The sequence below is a fragment of the Miniopterus natalensis genome, chromosome 14, assembly GCF_054644295.1.
Source record: "Miniopterus natalensis isolate mMinNat1 chromosome 14, mMinNat1.hap1, whole genome shotgun sequence".
NCBI lineage: Eukaryota > Metazoa > Chordata > Mammalia > Chiroptera > Miniopteridae > Miniopterus > Miniopterus natalensis.
In genome coordinates, this window is record NC_142094.1 from 42,862,995 (window position 1) to 42,883,909 (window position 20,915).

Here is a 20,915-nt window from a genome sequence, read left to right on the forward strand (position 1 = left end):
CTACTCCATAATATTGCTGCATCCATATTGTGTGGTCAAGGAGTCTGCAGGGGCCTTGAACTGAGACTAGCCCTCCCACACACATGCTAGATAACACTCCCCAGAGTCACAACAACAAGTAACAATAGCTAAACCTTACAGTTCTTATTATATCCCAGGCACTGTTCTAAGTGCTTTACTTGAACTTATTTAAAACTCACAGAAATGGATGAGGCAGGTACCATCATCATTCCCTTTTATATATGAGGACAGTAGCACAGAGGGGTTAAACTTGCCCACGGTTACAGCTCTGCTAAGTGGCAGAACTGGGATTTGAAGCCAGGCAGTTGAACCCTAGGGCCTACACATTTAACCACAACACATCCTGTATATGTAACTCAGGCTTCCTAACTACAGCATAGTATTCTACTATGTACCATAATTTATTTAACTATTCCCCTATTGCTAGACTAGTTCTCTTTCAGTCTATTGCTACTGGCAGTGCTGTAATGAATATCTTTAAACATCCACCTTTGAATTAGAAGTATATTTTGAAGATACATTAGAAGGGGAATTGCTGGATCAAAAGACATATGCATTTTATTTTATTTTTATAGATATCGGCCACTGGTCCTTTTAAATTCCTGTAGGTATTGTCATAGGTAAAGTATGGCAATTTCTTCAAGTAAGAATCCCTGAGTGAGAATCCTGCCAATTCCCTTTACACTGCTCTGTGCACCAAAAGTACTCACTACTTCCTGCCCTTTTAGCTCCAAGAGACATTTGCTTTAAGACAGCATGATCTCATCGAACTATAGAAACAAATGTTAGAGTATATATCAAGTCATCTAGAGCAGCTGAAATAGGGAGCTGCAGGCTTTTACTGCAGGTCCAAGACATGTCTCACCTCACCACTCCCAGGGTCTGATGCTGAGAGAAAAGGAGGGAACATGGGGGTCTACATGGCCACACAGAAACTGTGGCCTGCAGAGGTTGTCCCCATTTAGTGGGGAACAATGTGCCTCTGGTTCTCCCAGTCCCACCACGCTATTCACTGAGGCTGAGTTCCAGATGCCATTTATCATCATGCTTATGTAAACACTAGGCAAACACCACCATTTCCTAATTCACAGAAATGTGGTCAAGTCTAAAAAGGTCAGCAATCATAATGTGCTTAGAATAGTGCCTGACCCAGTAAAGACTAATAGGTGTTTGCCATCATTGTCATCGTTAAGAATTATTTCTCTATCCCAACTCTCTATAAAAGTTAGAAAGGTGGACCTGAGTCTAGTACTTGTATTACCTATCTAGTCCCTGCAGGCATAAGAACCCTCTTTGTACTTCTTGAAGTCAGAGATTTCAATTTTTCTGGGAAATCTCTTTATCTTTAAATGTTGACCTTCACCTTTAAAAAACTCTTTGGGAGCTAAAAGAAAAACATCTTCAGGAGGCCATCTTATCATGCATGGTTTGAGAGCTAGAAGGACATCTTCAGAAGGTCCTCTTTCCAAGCTTGTTGTTGTGGAAGGTTACAGCTTAAGGATAGCGCTGATAGGGAATGACTCTAAAGAGGCAGGTCAGAGCCTGATAAAGAAAGGCCCTATGGGTCATGATAGGCGTGTTCATGGGAAGAGCACCGCGAAGGTGTGAGATCAAATTTATTATCTTCTACAGGCTGTCTCCAATTCCAGGATGGTGGGGTTTTATGTGAGGGACAGGTTGAGCAAGGGATATAGATCTTTCTGCATCTTTTGCACCATTCCCCCTTCTCTCCCATTTCTCATCTGAAGTCCCTAGGTTACTGAGGACCTGACAGGGTCCTGCCTGGTCCTCAGCCACTTTTCCCCATCTTGAAGCTATTTACAGAGCAGGAAGGGTAAAGGCAAATTTCTTGGAGAGACATCTGCCTCTCTCTACAAGACCCCCCCCCCACACACACACACACTCCTGGAGGGTATGGCCTTAAAAGGGCACAAGGAGAGCCCTGGTTATGTCTCCCCCTCCCCACCAGCAGGAGTGACCAAAGGAAGCAGCTTCTGCTGTTCAGTGCCACCAGTGCACAGAAGTGAAATATGAATACATTGTAGCAACAACTGCCAAACCTTTCCACCACTGCCCACAGTAGGGGCCACAGAAACACTTTTTACTTCACTGCCATGTAACTGAAGAAGTAAACGTTTGCAGAACAACTGCGCAAATACAATGCGTAGTGCACTGATATTCTCTACTCAATTCTCTGTTTTTTCATTGTGATCTGTGACCCATTACATCAATTTCAAAACCCTCTAATGGGTTGCTAACCAAGTCTGAAAAACACCTGATTACAGGCTGGAGTCCCTACAACCAATATTTCCCAAAGAATGTCTTATTTTAGATATATGAGTAATATCTATACCTACCACCACTAGCAAACAAGATGACTCTAGAAGAAACATGAGGATATATATATGTTTCTATTTGTTAGTTATTAGTTTTTACAGTTAGCTTCCATTTGGAAAATTATCACTTTCCAAGTGATACTGATTTTCCACTTATGGAAATGATTTTAAGTTTTCTTTTAAAATAAATGAATTTAAGTTTAAAAAGTGATTTAAAGTATTACATAAATTATAGTATAGGAAATAGGTATGTCAAAAATCTCAAATATGTTGCTCATGTCCTTAACTGTAGGAAACACTATCTTGTACCATTCCATAATGAAATAACAAGAAATCTACTTTCCTAAACATCAGATCTGCTTTTGCAGAGTTTTACTAATTACTCCCAGGAAGTTTGGGTTACATGACATGATATTATATAACATTTCACTTTTCCCCAGCAGGACGTTAAAACCAAGCCAGAGCTTTTCCTAAGCACTTGTTGGGCAGTTCTGAGTCCAGCATCCATTTGCAAAGTGATTTGTGTAGATCCTGAGACGTTGGAGCTGCCTTCCTTCCTTCAGATCATCACGTGGTCTTTCTTTCTCTGTCAGGCTCTCAAGTTAATTATTTCCTGTTTCTCTGAGTCTATTCCTTATCCCCCTTCCCAGGTGACCTCTACCCTCTCCTCCACACGCTCTCTTGACCACCCGCAGGCAGCTCTGCAGCAAACCCATCTTTGTCTCTCAGCCTGCCCTAGCCCACCCTCCAACAAGAACCTTGGAATTTATTCCAGAGTGTAGCAATCGCAGAGCAAAAATATGTCATTATTGTAAAATTGAAAGTTACTTTTAGAGTTCCCTGCTTTTTAGTGACGTTCTTTGTAACTTAACTAACCTTTTGTTCTCTTACTCCCTGCGGGATAAGGTGCTGTGTGAGACAATCTGCCCAAGCTGTTTTCTCTCTTCTCGACTGCTTGGGATCTCTGGCATCAGCTCTACAGTCACTCCTCAGGACTCCCACGTTAGGCTTGATGCTCCCAGCAAACTTGATCTGTTGTACATGCAACATTGTTTCTGCTGCTGCCGCATTCCATCCCACAAGGCCAAAGTCAGAGCTCCTTCTATTGTCTTTAACAACTCAGGGTGCTAAACTGAACTAACTGTACCACATAGAAGCTTCATGCATAGAAAGCAACTCCATTCCTGTAGTCTTTGCTTCCTCACCCCCATGCCCCAAAATCTTCTCAAACTAGCCTTTTAAGGTCATCTGGCTTAATTTCTTCAAATTATTTTTTCAATCCTGGCTTAAATTTTGTCTTAAGTCTCTAATTCAGTCTTATCTACTTTATTCATTCATCATCCTCTCTCCCTAGCCCCACACCAAATTCTCTCTCCGGAACTTTGTCTCAAGTGCAAATACCTGAGCTTTTAACTTCTTTCACCTAGTGTACAGCTTCCATGGCCATCTATTTCTGGCCCCTTACAAATGAATGTGTAAAAAGCCCTTACATTAACACATGCACATACACATAGTGCATACATACACATTCAAAATGGGAGAAAGTGTATAAACACAAAATAGGTTGCCCAACACTATTTGGGGGGAAATAAGAACCATAGAGATTCCCAGCAGTTCCGGTTAGTATGTTGAGCATATTTCGCCATGCAACCCAAATTTGTATCATTTTCAAATACAGCTTAAACAAAGAAGATCCTTGATGCTGATTGCAAATTTAGATAACTGCTTCCCTGTTAAGAAGAGATTTTTTAAATTGTGTTTTTATTATGATTCCATCTCCATTTATTGATCAAGGAATTTCTTGCCTCACTTAACTCCATAATCTGTTGCTCAGATTAAGAAAATGTGAAAACTATTGTTTGGTAGCATGAGTATAGACTTTAAAGTGATACCTTGGAGGCTGGGTGATTCAAATACTATAATCCAAGAAAAGCAACTAATTGATCATGCAGAATGTGTTTTTACGCATTACTCTTTTTTTACGGACTGCGCATGCAATGAAACGAATCAGATTAAATGTTTTGTAGATGTGCTGCTACAGAAGCAGGGATTTATTAGTATAGAAACATCCAACAGAAAGCACCGACACAAGAGGTGGGAAATAATACATGTAAAAACCCTTAATAAACAACCTGCCCAAGTTATTTTCATTACTCATCATTGTATGTCATTATGCATTCAACATATTTTGAGCATTTATGACGTTCTTTTCTATGTAAGAAACAATGCGAGGTATAGTAACTTCTCAGTTATCAGGAGAAATACCCCTCATTTTAGTATTTCCTTTCTTGCATCACTACTACCTAGTATAGATAGCTATGTATATGTGCTTTTTGGATGAATGCGAGACCTGTCCATTCACTGTTGATCTTCTACCCTCCACTTTGTCACCTTGTTTGCCACTTTATTCCTCATTAATTCTTCCTCTTGAGGGCTAATTGGGAAGGAAAGGAGGTGAACTTAGGTCAGTCAGGCATGCTTAGCCACTGAAGCAGTTAAATCTCAGTGCAATAAACTTTAAAGGCCTGTCTAAATTCTTTTGTGTCGTTTAAGATTTTATTCCATCCAAGTGATTGAACAGGCCTCCAATTAAAGCTTGGACATCCTTGAGATTGCTATTTTGGTTAATACTTATAAGAGTTATGTGACCTGTCTCCAGACGATTTTGCAAATTAAAGTGTAAGAGTCCGTCTAAAGAACAAACGAAGGAACTCTATTCATTGTTTATTACATGAGAAACTGAACTGTTCAGTTTGCATTGCTTACCTCTTTTATGGTTTACAATTACCCAAAAAGTAGAATACCCATTTTGTAGATGTGGAAACTTAGGCTCAGATACTCTGACCAGTCTCTCTGTTTGTCAGGAAAACCCTGGCTCACGGTGTCTAGAGCACAGGCCATTTACAAAGGAGGACTGGAGACTGCTGGCGGCTTTCACTAATCCAGGCTGCCCACACTTAACACGGGTAATTGAAGCCTGACCCCATGTTCCTTCCAAAACCTCCAAGGAATCTGGCTGCAGAGACTTCACGGACAACTACTTTCAGCAGCTGAGAAGCAAAATGTTTTTGCGGAATAAAAACACTTCATTTCAATGAAGTTTTTTTCCTTCTTAAAAAAAGAAAAAGAATCCACCACAGCATTTAAGAATGGACAAGTCTTCCGATCGGGCTGTGCAGAATATCGAGGAAATGACAGCATTAGCGCACTTTGGCCTAAGATGTTACAGCCCATGTAGTGAACAGCTGAGGCTTTCTGAGACACGACTGTGTGACACAGGAAGCCCAACTGTCGGCCAGCCTCACTGAGGGCAGCTGCCGCTCGGGTTTGCTTTCACACACCTCGCCCGTCGCTCTCAACCAAGCGGGTGTCGCCTGCCGCCGCAGCGCCCACGGCGGCCCGCGCCTTCCCGCCCCCGCGCGCCCGCCAAGGCTGACGCGGCGGGGACTCGGCAGCACGCTCCGCCCCCGCCCCGGCCCCGGCCCGCGCACGTGACGGCGGGGCAGTTTTCCCTCACCCCTCCCCCTTCTCGAAACCCCTCCTTCTCCTGAGAGGCTGCGGCTTTCTATTGCGCCACTGCTGGAATGACCGCCGTGTCAGCCAGTCAGAACCCGACTCTTCAAGTAAAACCCGCCCCCTCATGGTCCTCAGGTTCCTTCCCGCTCACACAAGAGTCACTTCCGAAGAGAGAGAACCGCCATGAAGAGAGAAGGGGGTGCCGCCCACCTCTGCTCCGACAGCCTCCCCGAGTCCCAGCAGCAAGACGGCAACCACGCACCCAACTTCTCCAGCCACAGCTCATGCCGCCGTCGCCAGCGGCGCCGACATGACAAGGCGCTGCATGCTCGCTAGGCCAGGTTTCCCCTCATCCCCAGCCCCGGGGTCGTCGCCCCCGCGCTGCCATCTGAGACCCGGTAGTACCGCTCCTGCTGCAGCGGGAAAGAGAACAGAGAGTCCTGGGGACAGGTACCGTGCAGAGGGATTGAGAAGGGGCCGGGTCGCGGGGGCAAGGGTATGAGGGAGGTCTGTGGACGGCCGCTCTTCCAGTTCCCGCCATCCTCCGCGAGCTCAGGCCTCAGCGTTTTGGAGCTTGGCAAACCTCCGCCCCGCCTCCGCCTCCGCGCAGGGGCTTCTGGGAGTTCGAGTTTCCTTGTCTGTAGTTGGGACGCTGTCCTCGGTCTAGTGACCGCAGCCTGGATGGCTCCGGAGATCCCACCTGAGAACGTGATTTTTGTCCTTTATGATAGCTGGACCCGGGGCCCTATCCGGTTAATGCATGTTTAGGTGGCTTTCTGTACTTTGTCAGTTCTACTGATCCTAGTGGTTTAATAGTATAAATCTTTTTTCTATATTGTGGGTGAAAAATTATGTAAGTTGTGATGAGGGAAACCCACAGATGACTTCTTAGTTTAGTATAAACGGTAATTCATACTTAAAAAAACATGCACATTTGGAATGTGATGTTTTCTCCAGTACTTTACTTCTTTCCAAGAGGCCAGTTTTTATGTAAAGACCTTATGGGAGCTATGTAATAAGATGGGGAGTTTCCTCGAATGACATCCTCTGACAATAAAACATATTTAAACACTCTACACGCTTGGTACTGTCTTTTTTATTTTAAGTTTAAAAGCTTATGACATAAGTTTAACAGTAAATTTATCTTCTGCTATTGCAGTACGGGTCCACAATCCCTTATCTTAATTCTGAAAGCCAGAAAGCTATGAAAACCAAAAGTTTTCAATAAGTTTGGCACCACATCTTACTTGGCAGCCAAACCTGACTATAACTAATGGAAGGCTGTATATGGTCTTTATCCCATTAAGTGTAGGTATTCATAAGGTTTGCTAGAAAAATATTAATGTGTTTGCTGCTTACAGGGTGCAATATCAGACCCCACTGGGGGGCTTTATACACTGCATCCAAGTTACCCACCTTTCTAAAATCCAGTACATTCAGAATTCTAAAATACATTTGGCCCCAAAAGTTTCAGATAAGGGTTTGTGAACTGTTATAATTTTTTTAACTAGTTATAACTAAGTAATAGACATTTCTGTGCATATGAACTTAGGGAAACTTTTCTTCTTGAAAGTTACATTCATAGTTATTTGACAAATGTCTTACATGTTTTACAAAATCATTTCTCTCTGATGTAATAATAAAAAAGGAGCCAGGGACCTAATATTTTAAGAAAGTGATACAGTGTTACTTTTAGTAATTAATGTAAAAACGTATTTTGTATTATCTTGTTTTGAATTAACTGCTTCTTAATCCTGTCCCATCTCTCTTTCCTCAACCAACACCTGAAGGTATCCTTTATATCATCCTTCTCCCCTTAACAGAACCTCTAGCGTTTCTTTCTTGGCTCTCGTGTAGTGAATTTGCCTGATATAATTTATTATGAAAACATGCGTAGATTTTTCCTTCCATCACTCATTCATTTCATAACATCTTAGCTTTTCAACCAGCATCTCAAACAAACATTGTAGACTCTCAATAAACCATTAAAGATGGACATTGCTCTTTTAATGTGACCAGTAAAATGTATAAGATGAAGAAGAATCTTAAACTTCAAGGGACTTGAATTGTTCAGGTTTTCTCTGAGCATTCCAACCTACTAGTGGATAAATGTTTAGGGAAACTCATAGACTACTGCTTATTCTCTTTAAATAAAATGAATACCTTTTAGCAGAATTTGCCAGAAAGTTGATCTTTTGCTCTACATTTAACATCCCTCTTGCAGCTGACAACTCTAAAGACATGGAACAAATCAGAATACAAATTCTGATAATATGGTCTCGTTTCACTTTGTGTCCACTATAGGGTGTAAAAATTCTTAAAAATGAAAACAATTTGGCTTTTGTTATTCTTTCCTTACTTGTTAACTTTCTTTTCTCTTTGTTTTGTGTTTTTCCCAGGAAATTTGTTATTTTTGTAAATATCTTAAGAATTCTTAGGTAAATTAAGGTTTTGAAACACTGTGTAGCTGTGAACTCATTCCAATTTCTGCTGTTACTTAGATTAGCATCTTACTGTAGTGTACAAGAGAGTAGTGTATGGTTAATACTTCATCCTTTGTCTTTTGCCCAGCATACTCCTCAGACCAGCCAAGTCACCCATATTGCTATTCTACCATCTAGTCTTGCTATGAGTCTCTTCAGATTCTACTCAGTTTTTACAATCTCCATTATTCATTCAGCAAACATCTATTAAGCATTATTTTGTATCAATCACTGGAGTTAATCAAAGAATAGGATCAGATCCCCTCAAGATCTTTTACTCTATGTAACTTTCCAATTGTAGGAAGCACTCTACCAATTCTCTAGATCTACACTCCAATCTTATCATTTTAGTACTATAGATTATATAAACCTCAGTTGTACTTTTATAAATTTACTCCTGTAGGAAGTGATGAATTATATTTCAGTTGTTTATAATCAAAGCATTATTGCCATTGTCAGAATTTGATTAAACTAGATGGTGAAATCCAGCCTCTATTCTATAAATCTACTAGTGTTCTCCACTTACTCTGAATTTTTGAAGTTTTAATATTTGCTTATGTGATTCCATATTAGTTATGCTTTTATTTTCAGGAAGCAGTCAATTATAGATTTCTTCAAACCAGCTTCAAAACAAGGTACGTATACTATTAATGATATTTTTGTGGGATTTTTTTGGAGAGGGAAATGGATAAATCTACTCTAAACTCAATTTGATTAAACAGTATTCGAAAATGAAAATGCAGTTTTTTACAAAGATAAACAATTCTACGCGTCATGAAGAAAATCTTTTTGCTGCTATACTTTATTTAAAATTTTTTGATTCTCTAATACAGTAACAATTCATAGAACCATAAGGAGCTTACATGATACAGCAAAAGGGAGGCTTATGAAAGTAAGGCTGTTAACAAACTGTCTTAATCCTCCCCCCCCCCCCAAATAAAATGTGTATTGTCATCTAAATAAGCAATTTGAAAAATTTTGTGGTAGATTAGTATTTTAAATAATACTTTAAATATTTGTACAAAATAGTTCGTATATTTTTAATAACATGCAATTTGTATGTGTTTTAATTGGCTATTTAGACAGACATATGTTGGATTCTCCACAAAAATCAAACATCAAATATGGAGAAAGTGGTTTGTCTATCACTGGGACAGAGCAGTTTGAAAGGAAACTATCCTCACCAAAAAAATCTAAACCCAAAAGGGTGCCATCAGAAAAAAGCTCTATTTTAGAGGCTTTAATGAAAGGTGTTAAAGAGCACCCTAAAGATCGTGGTGTACATGAGTCATGTCGGCCTTGTGTGTCACTAACCACCAAATGTCCAAAGACAGTTACAAAGACGGTCTATGTACCTCCTTCATGTCGCTTGTCTAAAGAGATGAAGACACTAAAGACAAAACATCGATCTCCGGAGAGAAGGAAGTCACTGTTCACTCATGAAAATAGCAGGGAGAAGAATGATAGAGATCAAGGCAAGACCAATGCAGATTCCAAAAAGCAGGCCACAGTGACAGAAACTGACATCTTCAAGAACACCTCCAGAAGTCTTAGCGGCAGAAGCAGCCTATCCAGGCATCACCCAGGAGAAAGCCCACTGGGAGCTAAGTTCCAGTTGTCACTAGCTTCTTACTGCAGAGAAAGAGAACTAAAGAAGTTGAGAAGGGAGCAAATGGAGCAGAGAATCAACTCAGAAAATTCTTTCTCAGAAGCAAACAGTCTTTCCTTAAAATCCTCTAGTATAGAAAGAAATTGTCAACCAAGGCAGGAACAAAGTAAACAGAATGATGTCAGACCTGGAAAGAGTAATCTTTCAAACCTGGTATGTGCAATAATTACTGAATTAGCTTGGCTACTGCTTTATCATTTTTAGATACTAAATCTAAAAATATTTTAAAATTGTTATATTGGTATCTTATTTAGTTAAGGAAATACTGATATACACTATGTAGAAGCTAATTTCATTACAACTGTTGATCAAACTCAGTAAAGCAGTGTTTCTTGCCCTTAATTTTTTCAGACCATGAACAAAGATCTTTCTTAATCAGAAAAGTTAATTCTTTTTTAGTAATTTTTAAATAAGGCTGTGCTGAAGGGAGATGCTTGAGGAATGGAAAATCAAAAACAGCAGGAAGTGGTTTAGAACAGGTTCTCAAAAAATGTGGTCCCTGGACTAGCAACATCAGTATCACCTTAGAACTTGTTAGAAATACAAATCTCAGGCCCCACTCCAGACCCACTGAACCAGAAAATGGAGGGAGAATTCAGCAGTCTGCAATGAATAAGCCTTCCAGATGATTCTGATGTATTTTAAAGTTTGAGAATCACTGGTTCAGATTATTTAGATTATATATAAATCTTAAATAAATGAGTAAGGGTCTCAGCTTAGAAAACTATCCAAATGTTTTTTTTAAATTTAATTTTCCCATCACCATTTATCTCCTCTGCCCTCTTCTGCCTCCACCTGTTCCCTTTCACATCTTAACCTCACCAGATTTATCTTTTGAGGCTAGACCAAGCTTAGATCAGCATAAAAGCTGTTCCTCTTCCCTGGGACATCAAGTTGTTAAGTATATCTGTTTCAGAGAGCTGCCCTACGTACTAAGCAAATATAGGAAGATTAGGTGACAAGGAAGTGCTATGTTGAAAAGTTGCTATGAAATTTGTAGACCAGATAAACCAAACTGACGTTCTGGGAGTGAATGGAGATTGTTGCAGGAAAATATATTTGTAAACTAGGGTTTGCAAGGAGTTTGGTGCCTTTACCAGTGAGATTTGCTAATGATCAATAGAGGTTAGTACAATTTGGTCCATTTTTATAAGATGTTAGTGTTTGGTGTTGCATCAGTTCTTAAACAAGTATTTATTGAAGAGTGAATTGTATCCATTTGATTGGCAAATATTAGGCTTACTATTTCTTTATCAAAGTAATAGTATGCTGCTTTAATAAAATCTTAATCCTGAGTTAATGTAAATTTCTAAATTTGAGTTACATAAATTGAATTTATTTTATGGCATTTTTATAATTTTATAATGCAAATGTCCTTTGTTTTTATGATAAAATTTAAGAATTTTAAATATTTTATTATAGAAGTTTGAATTTACCTCCAAATATATGTTCTTGCTTTATTCAGTCTAGAAATACATGTTTAAATGTTATGAAGAAAAATTCACATTCTTCCCCCAACTCCTAATGAATTTTTTCTCATTTTGCTAACAGGAAAATGGACATCTCTCAAGAAAAAGATCATCTTCTGATTCATGGGAATCTGCTTCAGGTAAAATCAAAATTAAATTTATGAATTTTAAAATAAATTTGCATTTTAATGGCACTGTTTCTTAAAGCATATTTAAGTATGCAGTTTCTTTCCTAGAGGTGAGTTGAGTGTCTCAGATTAGTTTAGGGTTTGGTAATAGTAAATTGAAAAGGAATAGTCCTTGAATTTAGTATATATAAGCCTGTGGTTTGTCTTGACTCTTCTCCACCTTCTTCAGTAGTTCCTAACAGTGTTTCTCATATTGGTATTTAGTGTTCTACTTCTGAATCCTTGGCTACAATTAAGAAGCATAATCTTATATTCCTGGAATTGTGGACTATCTGAGGTCTTGGTATTAAATAAAGATGCTTTGTTTAAGGCTAAAACTGTTATCATGATCCACAACAGTGTTTCCTGTATTTCAAATACAAAGATACCTTTTTAGTATCAAATTTCAAGGACACCTACATGATACTAGTTTGTACTTTTAATATCTATTGGTTGAGAAAATACATAATAGCAAACAGCTACTGTTAATTCAGTAATTCTAAAAGTATCTTTATCTTTCTTAAACTAAAAAATAGAATAGTATAAAACTTAAACACTGCAGAAATTTATAACAAAAAATGAAAGGCCACCAGAAATAACAACTGTTAATAGTTTGGTATGACTGCAAACTTTGAAAAATGGACTTTACAAATTTCCACACTCATAGTGATAATGGCAAACATTCATTGAGCACTTTCTATGTGCCATACCCTGTTCTATGTCCTTTTAATTCGTTTGAGCCTCACATCCATATAAGATGATTACTTTTAGAAACTTAAAAAATGGAGGTACAGAGAAAGTTCTGACATTATTCTTCAGGTTTTGTGTAAAACTATTTTTTATATATTCTAGAGGTGCATTGCATTTTGACCAAGTAATCTGAAGTGTTAAAATGAATCTTCAGCCAAGGCTGAAATCATACCTTACCATCGTAGAAAGAGCTTCTAGCATCCAGGAATAGGTTTGAAGTTTTATGTGTTTTTAAAAATTCATTTAATTTTTATAATGTTGATTTTGGTGATCAAATTTTAGTGAATTTTGACATTAATAGTAAAAGAACAATAATTTCCCAGCCGTGGGATTGCTCCTGCACTCACTGTATTAAATGTTTGTAATAGTAAATAAATGATCACTTTGCACTGAGGTGAATGGAAGAACAAAACCTTTTTAGACTAGCTCTGCCAGTATAAGGGGCTCCTGGTGATGTTGATGCCACCAGCTATTCAGCCTTTTCCCCCTCTGATAATAACTAAGATAAAAATTATCTTCACGGGTTTATAGATTTCATCAGTGGTGACTAGTTGTTTTATTTATATAATCCCACATACTGAAGTTTTTGAATACTGCTTGAAAACAATGTTTTCTACATATTTTCAGAGGCAGATGGTTGCCTTCACTTATATTTCTAATATCTTTGCATGTTTTTCATAATCCTCATAATTGTGGTATTATACTCTTAATTTATACTTCAGTTGACTGGCAACAGACTATAAAGGATATAAGGGAAGGGGATCAATGGGGGAAAAAAGGGGACGTATGTAATCCTTTCAATAAGAAAGATAAATTTAAAAAAATAAAATCATAAAGTAATAAATATATACCCAAAAAAAGATATAAGGGGATTTTTCTTTCACTCTAATATGAAGAATGTTTATCTTTATCTGAATAGATATTAATAATCTAAATGTTATCTCTTATTCATATTACTATTACAGTTATCAGTTGTGATAGTGCTACACAGAATCACACATTCATTAATCACACACAAGTTCGAGAATTTCAGAAATGTTAGTAGGGTAGGCATTTGGCTCTTTGGTCTTCCAGAGCCCTGTCCTTTGGCTGAATTCTGAGGTCCAACTTAATCCAGTCCAAGTTTACTCCATAATTTATTAATAACCAATTCCCCATTAATGAGTATTTGGATTTTTCCTTTTTTTCTTTACAGACTCAATCGCTGTCTTATCTGAGTATTTTATATACTAATACATATTTGAAATGTTGTAAAACATTCAGTCTGAAGGTTGTACAAGGGGTGCAAAACGAATCATGAAAATTTTGCAGTTAATCCACTGCCCTAGAGAGTTTGTAAAACGGGAGCCTACCTGTAGTACCAGTATTCACCCTTCTCTAATTCTAGATGTTAAAACTCTTAAGCTGATTTTTCCTAAACTTTGCCCACAAATAGTTTTTCTCTCCTCCTACATAAGTTTTCAATTCTTGAACAAAGCAGGAATTTCTTCTCATTTCTAGCTGTAATAAATGTCTGACTTGTAATAAATGGAACTAAACTCAAACTGGCAGGCTCTGTAGCTACCTTTCTTATAACCTTTAAACTTAAGATAATCAGTATAAGTCTGTCTCAAGTCTTCCTTTTTTCTTAGTTATTTGATTTCTCATCCTGCACTGTGAGGGACCCCTGTCTTTATTTACAGGACATTTAACCCCAGAAAACTGAATGGGCATGAATGATTTCTTCAGATAATAGGAGATATCTGCAGGAGAATGAGGATACGGGCATTTGTTTATTAATTGATTTTTCACTTTTATAAGATTAATTTTTCAGATTATATATTGATCAGGGTATCCAAATAATTGCTTAACTCTTGAGGATTTCTGTGTTTGTTTCTTTTTGTTTTTAATCTGTTTAGGGTTTGGGAACATGGAGGATCTGTCCATGTGCAGAAAAAACGATTTAGGGAAATCTGATTTTTGAGAATACTGATTATATAATGAATTTTTAATGAATGATGAATTTTAAGAGCGAAGTAATGAAACCACATTTTTAAGCAATATGAAATTTTTAAAAACTGGTTAATTCAGGCAAATGTAGTTATTAAAGTGCTACTGGATGGAACTGCTAACACAGCTTATATTAGTATATTAGGGCTGCCATAATAAGTACCAAAACCTAGGTAGCTTAAAACAACAGAAATTTATTATCTCATGGTTCTGTAAGCTGGGAATCCAAAATTAAGGTTATCACTAGGGCCACAGTATCTCTAACAGCTCTAAGGGAGGATCCTTCTTTGCCTTCTCTAGCTCCTGGTGTTTGCCTACAATTCTTGGCAATCCTTGACTTATAGATGTATCACTCCAATCACAGCACCTCCCTATGTGTCTTCACATCATCTTCCCTCTGCATGTGTGTCTTCATTTCCAAATTGCTCTTTTTATAAGGACACCAGTCATATTGGATTAGGACCCACCCTAATGACCTCATTTTAATTTGATTATACCCTGTAAAAGACTCTATCTCTAATGAAGGTCACATTCTGAGGCTCTGGGAGTTAGGACTTCCACATATCATTTTGGGAGCCACAATTCAACTCATAACATACCTTAAGACTAGAGGGATGCATGGGAAAGGATAAACAATTAAATACTAGGGAGAAAGACTTAGATTAATTTTTTATTGAGAACTTAAAATTTGTCTGCCTTCAACTAGTTATTATATATGTGTTTTAAGGTAATGTAAATTTAGATATGGAAGTGTTATGTTTCTGGAACCCGGTAATCCTTGGTCTAAGAAAGGGTATATGCACTTTGAGGGAAAGTGCTTTGGAATCCTTTCCTTGATAAATAGGCAGTTTTTATATTTTTGGAGAGTGACACCTTTAATTCTATTTAGGTAGTAAACTTTTAATAGTTTTAGAACAAAAATAAGCATTTGTCATTAGCTTTAAATTTCTTGGTCTGACCAGTATTTATCAGTTAAAAAATAAATTATAGTATTTTTCTTCATTCCATATGTGGTGAATAATCTCAGCCTAAACTTTAAAATTTAAACATTTTGTCCGGGTGTTCTAGACACTCATTGAGTAAACTTTACTAAGATAGGAAAATATATTTTCACTAATCTGGCAAAATTAAATTTTAGCAGGCTCTAAACAGAATAAATTCCCTGACAAAAGAAAAAGGAACTCTGTGGACTCAGATCTGAAAAGCACAAGAGAATCTGTAATGCCAAAAACAAAAGAGTCCTTCCTTGAGAAGCGTCCTGACGGACCACATAAGAAAGAGAAATTTATAAAACACATTGCACTGAAGACACCTGGTGATGTATTACGCTTGGAAGATATAGCCAAGGAACCGAATGAAGAAGCTGATCGCTCCTCTGCAGGCTTGGCACCTTCAAATTCTGGCCACCATTCTTCCAGGAATAGTGACCAAGTCCGTGTGGCAAGTACCAAAGAGACTAAGATGCAGAAACCCCACTTACCTTTACCTCAGGAAAAGTCTGCAATTAAAAAAGCTAGCAACCTTCAGAAAAATAAAACTGCTAGCTCTGTGGCATCAAAGGAGACAAAACTTCTACCTTTACTATCCCATGTTCCAAGTGCTGGTTCCTCTCGGGTACCATCTAAAAATTGCACACTTCCAGTTCCTAAAAAAGATAAAGAACATTCCTCATCTAAAGAATGTTCTGGGCATTCTACAGAGTCCTCCAAACACAAGGAACACAAAGCAAAGACTAATAAGGCTGATTCTAATGTACCTTCAGGGAAAATTTCAGGGGGATCTTTGCATTCAGAATATGGCACTTCTACAAAGTCTCCCCCAGCTGCTTTGGAAGTTGTGCCATGTACCCCAAGTCCTACAGCACCTTCAGATAAAGCCCCATCAGATAAAGAGAGTTCAGGAAATTCTAATGCAGGTAGCAATGCACTGAAAAGAAAACTAACGGGTGGTTTTGATAGTGATGAAGAAAGTTTAGGTTACAACCTAGACAGTGATGAGGAAGAGGAACCATTAAAATCCCTGGATGAAATAATGGCTTTGAACTTCAATCAGATTCCTGCATCTACAGGAAAGCCTCCTGCTCTTTCCAAGGGGCTTGGATCTCAGTCATCAGACTATACAGTAAGTAGTTCTATAACATTTATCTTTCCTTGAGGGAAAGATGGATTGATTAGTGAAAGAGGCATAGAATGTTAGAACTTATTTTAAAATCCAGTATTTGTTACGACTCATAATTGGTCTGAAACTGGTATAGTTTTTGTTTGGTTAATGGGTTTCCCATATCTTTAGTTTTATTACTGTAAATCAGTGGTCTCCAAACTTTTTTGATCACACACACTTCTATTAGTAAAAAAATTTTTGAGCATGCACCCCAATATATGTGTATACTTTTAGATTAACACATGTACCACTGTACTATGTACTTTCTAAAGAATATGCAAAAACAATTTAAAGGAAGAAGAAAAAGTATTTCCTATAGAATTTATGTAGAAGTTACTATAGACTTAAGTTCTACTGGAGTTTCTATAGAAGTTCCATATAAATAGAAGTTCTATTATTTTCTTCCTGCACCCCAATGGATCACCTTGCACACCCTCTGCTTTGGAGACCACTGCTGTAAATGAAGGTAGAGTGTAGAATGTTGTTAATTGTGGTGTGCAATTTTATTTATAAAGTGCTTCATTCTATTTTGGGAATAAGCTGAATTAAATTCTAATATGTCTGTAAAATTTGGTGGGGAAGGTGTTAATGTTCATGGTAACACCTAAAAATTAATAGTTTAATTCCACTAAAATAGAATTTAAAAATAAAGACAGGGTAGCCAAGGAGCCCTTGGGTGTTTGCAGTCAGTTCCTAAGGCTAGCAGGGTTTTATAAGTAGTGCCTTTCCTAATAGATGGTAAAATCAGATTGCCTGTAGTACAAAGTACTAGATTTAAAGCATGATGGCGAAAATTCTCTTTTAAGTGAGGTATCCTCCTGGCCCAGGTTATTGAAATAGAAAATATTCTTTAGTACTCTAAATAACTTAAAACATCCCAATTCTTCTACTAAGATATGTTATAAAGTATTCCTAAATTTTCTTCTTGTTTTAGGAACATGTTCATAGTGGAACTTATACAAATACTCTAGAGCGTCTAGTGAAGGAAATGGAAGACACACAAAGGTTAGTTAACATCATGACTACCTTGCTAAGTTCAACATGCTGACTTATAGAAATAAGGCATTCTTTGTTCATAGGCTGGATCAGAGGCTCCAGCTTTTTATGGTATGCTGCATTAATATATAAATTTTTTTCTGCTTACCATATCTGGTACCTAACTGATAGCTAAAATTCTTGATCAAAAGCATAAGTAGAATTTTTGTATTTTTTTATTATGATAAAATATATAACAAGATTTTCCAAATTAATCACTTTTAAATGTACAGTTCACTAGCATTAAGTACATTTACATTGTTGTGCAACCATCACCACCATCTAGCTCCAGAACATTTTTTTTTTCATATTCCCTAACTGAAATTCCATATCCGTTAACCAATAACTCCCCGTTCTCCCATCCCCTCCCACCCCTGGTATAAATATTCTTTCTGTCTATATGAAATTGACTATTCTGGATAACTCATTTAAATGGAATTATAAGCATTTGTCCTTTTTGACTGGCTTATTTCACTTAGCATATCTTCAGGGTCCATTCATGTAGCATGTGTCAGAATTTCCTTCCTAAGACTGAATAATCTATTTTGTTTATTCATCAGTGGACACTTGGGTTGCTTCTATTTTCAGACTGTTGTAAATATTGCTGCCATGAACATGGGTGTACAAATATCTCCTTCAAGTACCCACTTTCAGTTTGGGGTTTATACCCAGAAGTGCAATTGCTGGATCAGTTTGGGGTTTATACCCAGAAGTGCAATTGCTGCATCATTTTTTTTTTTGAGGAATTGCCATACTGTTTTACATAGTGGCTGCACCATTTTGCATTTCCACCAGCAGTGCACAAGGGTTCCAGTTTCTCAACATCCTTACCAAGTCTTGGTGTTTTCTGTTGGTTTTTCTTATAATAACCAACCTAAGGAGTATGAAGTGGTATCTCATTATGGGTTTGACTTGCATTTTGCTAATGACGTTGAACATTGCTTCATGTTCTTATTGGCATTTTTATAGCTTCTTTGGAGAAATGTCTATTCAAGATCCTTTGCTCATTTTTTAATCGGGTTGTTTGGGTTTTGTTGTTGTTTGCATAGGTGCAGTTTTAAAAAATATTTGTATGCCTCCCTAGTCCCAAGTTTTGATACAAGTATAAGCAGACATGTTATTTTGTATATTAAGCTACTCTTTTAAAAAAATAATAAATGTTTTTATTGATTTCAGTTAGAGGAAGGGAGAGTGAGAGAGAGAGAGAGAGAGAAACATTGATGAGAGAGAAACATTGATCAACTGCCTCCCGCACACGCCCTACCAGGAATCAAGCCCACACTGCTACTGGGGTATGTCCTGACCAGGAATCAAACCGGTGACCTCCCGGTGCATGGGACGATGCTCAGCCAACTGAACCACGCCAGCTGGGCTGAGGCTACTCATTTGAGGAAGAAGTTTAGTTATGACTGACACCTCTGATGTGCACACACAAATCAAAAAGTTTGAGGGTCAGAATTACCCTAATGAAATTTATGTGACTAGTTGCAAACTGCTTTTGCAAATGAGAAGGGGGAAATATATTCCTTATAGTTTCAAGGAATATCCTTAAACGAGCCCAGAGAACTTCACTAAAAGTTCAGCAGGCTTGAAGATGTTATATACGGGTCTCAAACTTGATAACTAAGTATCTAGATATAAGAATTGCAGATACTAGGTCAGAAGTGTTCCCCTTTCTGAATATAATTAGAGAAATTGTTTCTATTGTAAAATCCTTTCAATGTTTCATGAATTTATGTGATTTGTGATGTCAGATCTGATGTTGCTTATTTAAAATTGAACGTTGCACAGACCAGAGGCAAGATGCTAGTTTGATCTGATGATTGACTATTTCCTGTAGTAATAGAGCAGTATATTTACTGGTGTATTACACTCATCTACTGTGGGGCTGGAGCTGGTAATAAGGACCTTGGTTAAACTAACTTAACCTTGGTGAGTAATATAAGCAAAGAAGGACTTCAGTGCTAGACTCTTTGACTTTGAATCCCAGTTCCTCACATTATGAGCTTGAATAAGTTAGCTTTTCTAATGTGTTTTCTCATGTATAAAATGGATAATCATAATCTACCATGTGGGGTTGTTGTGGGGATTTTTAAAAATTAATACATAAAGTTCTTAGTACCTTAGTGCCTGTCACATAGCAAGTGCTTAGTAAGGGTTAGGTGTTTGATGATGATAATGATGGCAATGATAATGATAACTGCTGCTAGAAAGTCTAGTTAACAATATCAGGTTGTTGGTCTATTGAAAGTCAAATGAGCATTAGAGATTAAACATCAAATTAGTAATGTTTATTCTTTGCCGTTTTTCCTCCCCCTTTCTCTAAATGATTTATACATCATTCTTGAAGTCCTAGCTATAAAGTCCTAACATTCAAGTCCTTTATGTGATGGAATACTATTCTAGTACCATACTGATAGCTGGGTAAAAGCCTAAGACCAAAAATAGATTTTTTGTGTGTGTTTAAGGAAAATAGTACATACTATGTCATACATCATAACTTATTTGGGAGACATGATTTGACCTATAGTGTCAACTAAGTTTGTCTTATAAAAGTATACTTAATAAGAGTTTTCCTTGGTGCTGCTTTTAGACATAAACTAAAGGTTTTCATTATTAGGGCAAACAATTAATTATAACATTCTTTTAATTCTCAGGCTAGATGAACTGCAGAAGCAACTACAGGAAGACATAAGGCAGGGCCGAGGCATTAAATCCCCAATCAGAATTGGAGATCATGACAGTACAGATGATGAGGATGGCCTCTTGGAAGAGCACAGGTATACTGGGGTTTTTTTCATAATATATACCCTATTAAGTTTATACATTTTCAAATTTTGTTTTTATAAAATAAATGGGCAATTGATGGTTATTTACTTGGTGGATAATCTATGATGGGTTTCTTTTCTTTTTTTTTAAATTTTTAATATATCTTTATTGATTTCAGAGAGAGGAAGGGGAGAGGGAGAGGAAGTCATCATTGATTGGCTGCCTCCTGTACACCCCTGACTGGGAATCAAGCCCGCAACCCGGGCATGTGCCTTGACTGGTAATCGAACTGTGATCTCGTGGATCCTAGGTCGATGCTCAACCGCTGAGCCACGCCCAGCCGGGCTATGATGAGTTTCTAATCTATCTGTGATGGATTTGAAAGGCAAATGTTAAGGCCAAATTACATAATTTGTGTTTTCTCCTGGTTATTGTTTCTTTTCACACACATTTAGTGGCTTTGGACTAATAACTAGCAAAACACATGTTCCGACGCTAGTCTTCTAATCTGGGATTAACGTTGGTCCCAAGAAAAGTTTGCTTTATCCGCA

At 37.6% G+C, this 20,915-nt stretch overlaps 1 protein-coding gene across 2 annotated transcripts in view; it reads left to right on the top strand.

Annotated features, from left to right (window-relative positions):
• Positions 1 to 6,168: 6,168 nt before the first annotated feature.
• The window catches only part of SLF2 (SMC5/6 complex localization factor 2), a 37,993-nt gene continuing 23,246 nt past the window's right edge, over positions 6,169 to 20,915 (top strand). For both annotated transcript variants that reach the window (XR_001603728.2, XM_016219963.2), the window contains exons 1-7: positions 6,169 to 6,323; positions 8,948 to 8,991; positions 9,439 to 10,178; positions 11,577 to 11,634; positions 15,539 to 16,521; positions 17,495 to 17,565; positions 20,253 to 20,375. Coding sequence is in view for 1 of the 2 variants with exons in the window: in XM_016219963.2 (XP_016075449.2) it covers positions 6,184 to 6,323; positions 8,948 to 8,991; positions 9,439 to 10,178; positions 11,577 to 11,634; positions 15,539 to 16,521; positions 17,495 to 17,565; positions 20,253 to 20,375 (2,159 nt within the window). In the remaining variant the exon portion in view is untranslated. The remainder of the gene's footprint in view (positions 6,324 to 8,947; positions 8,992 to 9,438; positions 10,179 to 11,576; positions 11,635 to 15,538; positions 16,522 to 17,494; positions 17,566 to 20,252; positions 20,376 to 20,915) is intronic.